Raw genomic sequence first — 6,236 nt, forward strand, 5'->3', positions numbered from 1 at the left:
TGACTGACTGAATTATTATTATTATTGTTGTATAAATGTATGTTATATTGATTAAAAATAAAATAAAATTAAAAAGTGAGCTTTTACATATTGAATTTCCCTCTGGGATAAATAAAGTATTTTTCATTTCATTTCATATTTGAAAGGTTGGGGAGCAGGCTGCAGAAGGTTCTGTAGGAATGAGTGCGAGGATGGTCGAACAGGGAGGAGAAGGGGTTGAGAATGGAGAGGTGAAGGATTAGGTTACTGGGGATGGAGCAGCTCGGCTGGAGGTACAAGTAGGGCAGTTTTACTCACTGATGTTTGCTCAGTGGCTCGCAGCAGGCAGGCGGAAGCAGCTTCAGTGGTGTGGCCCATATTAGATTAACCGATGGGCTGCAGAGAATGACTTTAGCTGCACATAAACATGGGTCCAGCTGCTGATTGGGTCGGGCCTTGTCAGACAGAACTGGGGCGGTGTGTGCATCTACTGCTGGTTACTGATTGTTGGTACGTTTTGTTGTCTGTGAGAACCAACAGGAAATATTTGCACAGTCAAAAAAATCAGTAAAACATCAGCTGTACTTGTCCCAGATATGTTTGGTCTCCTTGTGTATTCCAGTGTTAAAGGTACACTAATAAAACATGTTGTGTGTTCCAGCATGTGGACATGTGGTGTTTCGATGTCTTTGCGCTGAACGATGCCAGTGGAGACCACGCCCTGAAGTTTGTCTTCTACGAGCTGCTCACCAGATATGACTTGATCAATCGCTTCAGGGTAAGCTTCCACTGCAGGACCCGAATAGCCCAATAGCCGACTATTCGTTGGGAGTGCCGGTGTCAGAATGCCAATTTGATCTCCGACTACTCGGCCTCCTGCCTCCTGCCTCCTGCCCCCCCCCACCCCTCCGGTCAGCTCCTACGCTGAGGGTGGATACAGGACTGTGACTGGCGATTGCGGAGACGCGTCTTTCATTGATATATGTTTTATTTATAATAATGTTACTAATACTGGCCGCCACCACGGACACAGCGCCCCGCCCCGCCGTAGCCGCGGCTGGCTGTATCGGGAACGCCAATTCGGACCGAATATCCGGAGACCACAAATTGCCATTGGGACCAGCCCTATTGGTAGCAGATGTCTTTGTGGGAAATTCAAGTTGTCAAATGGTGTTCTGTTGGCCGACAAAACCACAAAATGTGAAAAAATACTTCCAGGTGGAATAAAGTGGAGTTTAATGTGATCACGGCTAGCTTAAACGATGGCGTCAGCTCCCGTCATTTATCAGCTTCTCTCTCGTGTTGTCTGTCAGGTTCCAATCTCTGCACTCATATCATTTGTGGACTCCCTGGAGGTGGGCTACAGCAAACACAAGAACCCCTACCACAACCTCATCCACGCTGCTGACGTCACACAGACCATCCACTACCTGCTGCTCAAGACTGGCATGGTGGTAAGCACCAGTCTTCATCAACCTCTTCAGAGCAGTCAACAGGATTCAGTGGACCAGCTTCTCTGAAGTCAAAACCTGCCAGAAGGTGTCCATTTGTCTTCAACATTCGGCCAGTCTGAATGAATCATTGTCATAGTTGGAAACTCAATCCAGTCGGGATTACAAAGATGTTGTTACATTTCCATATGCTCTGGTTCTGCTTGGTGGTCTGGCCCTGGTTTGGGACCTTCCTGCCCTTCTAAGAGCATAAATGGAACATCAAAGGCAGCGAGAGCAGCCCCCACCTACAGATCAGATGGAATCAGATTAACTTATATGGGATGTTTAAAAGGCCTGAGTTGACCGAAGCGCTGGACATGTAATGTACAGACCAGAACAGGCAAAGACAACAGACAGACATGAAGTCAGATACATACTGAGCAGGTGGAGCTACGGTGGATTGTTGACAGAGCTTGCAGTGGAAGCAGCAGAGTATGCAATAAAACAGCATAAGTAGAGTCCCTGTATTAGACGGGCCATCGAGATGACAACAAGCTTTCAGACAGCATCCAGGCTTTGATCAGTCTTCATAAATATGATAATTGAGGCCAAAAACTAAGTCTTACCAAAGACTTTAACTGATTTTTGAGATTTTATTTTCCCAGACGTGAGATTTTTTCATTTTTACCTTCAAAAAAACATCTGACCTGGGAAGTCCTTCTGTTTTCAATATTTTCAGAAATAGAGCTCCTACAGCTGTAGAGGCCACAAAGAAAACATCCATCCATCCGTCATCTCTACACCTTAATCCTCACTAGGGTCATGGGGGGCAGAGCCTATCCCAGCTGACTCAGGGTGAAGGCAGGTTCACCTGGACAGGTAACCAGTCTATCACAGGGCTACACTTAGAGACAGACAACCAAGCACACTCACATTCACACCTACGGACAATTTACAATCACCAATTAACCTCAGCATGTTTCTGGACTGTGGGAGGAAGCCGGAGAACCCGGAGAGAACCCACGCTGCACGGGGAGAACATGGAGACTCCACGCAGGAAGATCCCGGGTGTCCTCACCGGGACACCAACCGGCGACCTTCTAGCTGTGAGGCAACGGTGCTAACCACTGATCCACCTGCAGCCTAAGTTCTGAACCGTGTTCTGGAAACAGAGGCTTTATTGTCATTGTGCAAAATGCAGCGAAACGTTTGTGGTAACTCACAGCAACCATCAGCAGAACCGTGTGAGTATCATGTTAAATAGCTGAGTTAACATGAAGCCGGTTTGTGGACTTCAAGGTACAGAATTAAGAGGGCTGAGGATTCAGAGGATGCTCTGTGATTGTCACTCTGATCACATCACATGCCAAACAGCTTCTGAACAGCACTTCCTGTTCCTGTTAGCACCTCCTGTCTCGTGCTGCTAAACTGCTCCACCACCAGGTGGTGCTAAAGACCACTCAAAGGGAAACGATAGACTGATTCCAGTACGGGTCCATGTAAACTCCTTGTGTTTGTTGCCCTTGGTTCTCTTGTTCTTATTGGTCTCACTGAGTCGTGGTGCCTTTGGAGCAACTTAGCTATGAAGGCCTGGTTCTCACAGTGTCCTCCAAGGAGTGGATGCTGACCTGTCGACCTGTCAAAGTCATTTCTCTCCAGCATGACACGTCTTCAGGTTGGGAGGAACCAGAGTAGGCAGAGAGAGAACATGGCCGTATGAATGGTTGCAGTAGCGGTGGAAGGCTGTTTGCTGTCTACCGCCACCGTCTCTGCACAATACAGCAAATGGTCTCACCTGCATGAAGGACACTATTTAACTTTGACATGGCTCACCTGCCAACTGGACCGATCCAGATGATGACCTTGTTATAGACACTGTGTTCTTTATTGTTCTACACTGAGAAGCTCCAGTCGTGTGTCCATACTGTTGACTGTAGTGTGGACTACAAGTCAGGTTCTATCTGTCTTATTATTCATGCCCATTATTTTATCCATCTGTAGTTGGCTTGTGAACTTTTTGGAGGTTCAGCTGAAGCAGGGCCTTGAAGACCAGTTTTCCACACCATGTGGTTCTGACAGACGGTGTCAGTGAAGCAGAACACATTCATAAAAGCTGAACCTACTTCAGGACAGGTTCTCTCTCCGATAAGCCTGTTTATGGGCTGAACACCTGTTTTCCAAAAGTCTGACTTCTGTCTTTTGTCTTCTTTCTCCCGTGATGTGACCTTCCAGCACTGGCTGACTGAGCTGGAGATCTTTGCCATAACGTTTGCAGCTGCCATCCACGACTATGAACACACAGGGACCACCAATAACTTCCATATTCAGACCAGGTAACTTGTACCCAGCAACATCTGAATCACTACAGTTTGTGAAGCCACTGAGGATAGAACAGCATCAACCTGGACCCTGTAGGCTGTGAGTTCGTCTGCGGACCAGTCAAGTCACAAACATTTAATGTCTCAAGGCCTGGGCTGTTATTTGTGGGGTTGTTTTTCTGTCTTCATAACTGATTGAACAGTTGTGAAAACTTTACCATAAAAATAAAACTATGGGTGGGTGGCCAGATCCAAGCAGAGCAGAGTTCTGGAGTTTGGTTCTCCAGATATAACAAACGTTGATCCCACTGTGCGGGCTGGAGACGTGGTGAACCTGCTGTACTTATGAAAGTCTTTCTGGAAGATAATTCACCACTTCAGTCTTGTTCATGTACACCAAGTGCATCAGATTACCATAATTATTATTCATGTAAAGGCATTAATCATAAGCTGCCACCCCAGAAGATCAACGTATTTGGTCATGGTTATATTATGCTGACGTCATCTGGAGTTTGAGAATATATATGAATTTATTAATATGGGCATATTTTGTATATTTGGACCCTGCTTTGTGGGCATAAACCTCTGGAAGTATCCCAGCATCAGGTAATTAGGATGATGTGATACAGCACCATGTAGCCATGACCACATACAGACATACTGAGCACTGTGGACAGTTTGAGTGGATCAGAACTGATTCTCTTGCTTTGTGTTCCGTTGGGAATAAACTGGGCCATCAGGACCCAGGTCACAAGCTGGACTACCAGGTGTGTCAGAAACGTTCCAGAACTGGTGTCACTCAAGGTATATTTCAAACCCAAACCCAAACTACCAGTTTTCCCCGACAGACGATCAAGCAGCACGTCTGGTACCCCTTCTCCACCGAGCTGGTTCCAGTGCCAGCTCAGAGCCAGAGACTGACTCAGCACCAGTTCTTTGTGTGTCCACCACCTAAGCACCGGCTCCAGGTTCTCAGAACTGGTACTTAGCAAGAACCAACTCTCTGCTGGGCCAGAGCTAAGAACAGAGTACGTCAGGTTCTGGTTCTGGGGGCGGGTTATCGGGACCACAGAGACCGATGGATGGGACACAAGCGGTGATTTGTGTCGTTTTTCTCCAGGACGTCTCTGGTCCGATCACAGATGTACTGAATGAGTCCCGGGACACACAGAAGTTCTGCACAAACTGTTGAAATCCGGTCCAACTGTGTCCCAGCAGCAGCAGCAGCACAGTGGTGGAGAACAGAACTTTAATACCTTCGGTGTGCTGCAGTATTTACACTTAGAGATGAGATGTTCTGATGAGAAACGGAGCTCAGCTACACGCTGTTTATTCTGCTCATAGAAAAGACTTCATGAGAACAATCACTGGGCTTCATCCTGGACAGATGTGACACCAGAACCTCCTGATTCACTCTGTTAAAGTCATCTTTGGTCTGAGCACCGCGGCCACCAGCAGCAGCTAGCGCAGCCCGCTATGTGGGGCGTTCAGGGAACATGGTAAATTGCAAGTGCTATGTTTTTCTGTGACAAGGTGGGAAGTGCAAAAGTTGGTCGCACTGGTAAACAAAAGAACAAAGTCAGTCTGGAGTCCTGTGTGGACTCCCGCTGTTCGGTAAACGGCTCCGTATGCAGTGACGTATGGCCACTCGGAGAGACGCGTTTTGATCACGTTGCTGATGAATTCATGCCAAAACAGGTGCTTTATGGGTAAACTGTGGGGCGTGGCCAGGCAAGTTCCTTTAATGTGTCCTAAACACCGTGATGACCAGGGCCATTTAGTCCCTGGTCATATGAACGGAGTGGAGAGGCGGTCTGTTCACAATAAATCTATTCTGTCTTCACAGCCTTTGAACAGTGGTGCCTTTTTATAGAGATACAGCCTGCAGGGACCTCCAGGGTAGAAGGGCTTCAATGAACTGTTTTTATTGTTCAGAGGCTGAAGCTGAATGTGGCTGTGTGGTTTTTGCAGGTCAGACACAGCCTTGCTGTACAACGACCGAGCGGTTCTGGAGAACCACCACGTCAGCGCTGCCTACCGCCTCCTTCAGGACGATGGCGACATGAACTTCCTCACTAATCTGTCCAAAGATGACTGGAGGTGAGAGCAGCAGCATGCACACCTGATGTTTAGCCAGTAGTCTGCTGACATGTCCTCCTGCTGAACAGCAGCAAGGTGCAGTGAGGCTGGATGTGTCTTTACTTTCACTGCTATTTGGCTTTAAATGGAGGTGTTTGACAATACTGACTGGTTGATGATGCTGGATGGTGAGTTCAGGAACCATTGAAGTGTCTTTGTCTGTTTGGTTTTATTATTATTTTAAAGAGGACGTTATTGTTCAGGGCTGCAGGTGATCAGTGGTTAGCACCGTTAGCGCCTCACAGCTAGAAGGTCGCCGGTTGGCGTCCCGGTGAGGACACCCGGGATCTTCCTGCGTGGAGTCTCCATGTTCTCCCCGTGCAGCGTGGGTTCTCTCCGGGTTCTCCGGCTTCCTCCCACAGTCCAG

The 6,236-nt window shown here is 47.6% G+C and overlaps 1 protein-coding gene across 1 annotated transcript in view; it reads left to right on the top strand.

Annotated features, from left to right (window-relative positions):
- Positions 1-6,236, top strand: part of pde1ca (phosphodiesterase 1C, calmodulin-dependent a) — a 23,806-nt gene that overhangs the window by 12,749 nt on the left and 4,821 nt on the right. Inside the window, exons 5-8 of the mRNA XM_008291944.1 lie at positions 641-757; positions 1,293-1,433; positions 3,645-3,745; positions 5,702-5,830. Coding sequence (XP_008290166.1) covers positions 641-757; positions 1,293-1,433; positions 3,645-3,745; positions 5,702-5,830 — 488 coding nt within the window. The remainder of the gene's footprint in view (positions 1-640; positions 758-1,292; positions 1,434-3,644; positions 3,746-5,701; positions 5,831-6,236) is intronic.

Source organism: Stegastes partitus, unplaced genomic scaffold (assembly GCF_000690725.1).
Source record: "Stegastes partitus isolate 25-593 unplaced genomic scaffold, Stegastes_partitus-1.0.2 Scaffold771, whole genome shotgun sequence".
Classification (NCBI taxonomy): domain Eukaryota; kingdom Metazoa; phylum Chordata; class Actinopteri; family Pomacentridae; genus Stegastes; species Stegastes partitus.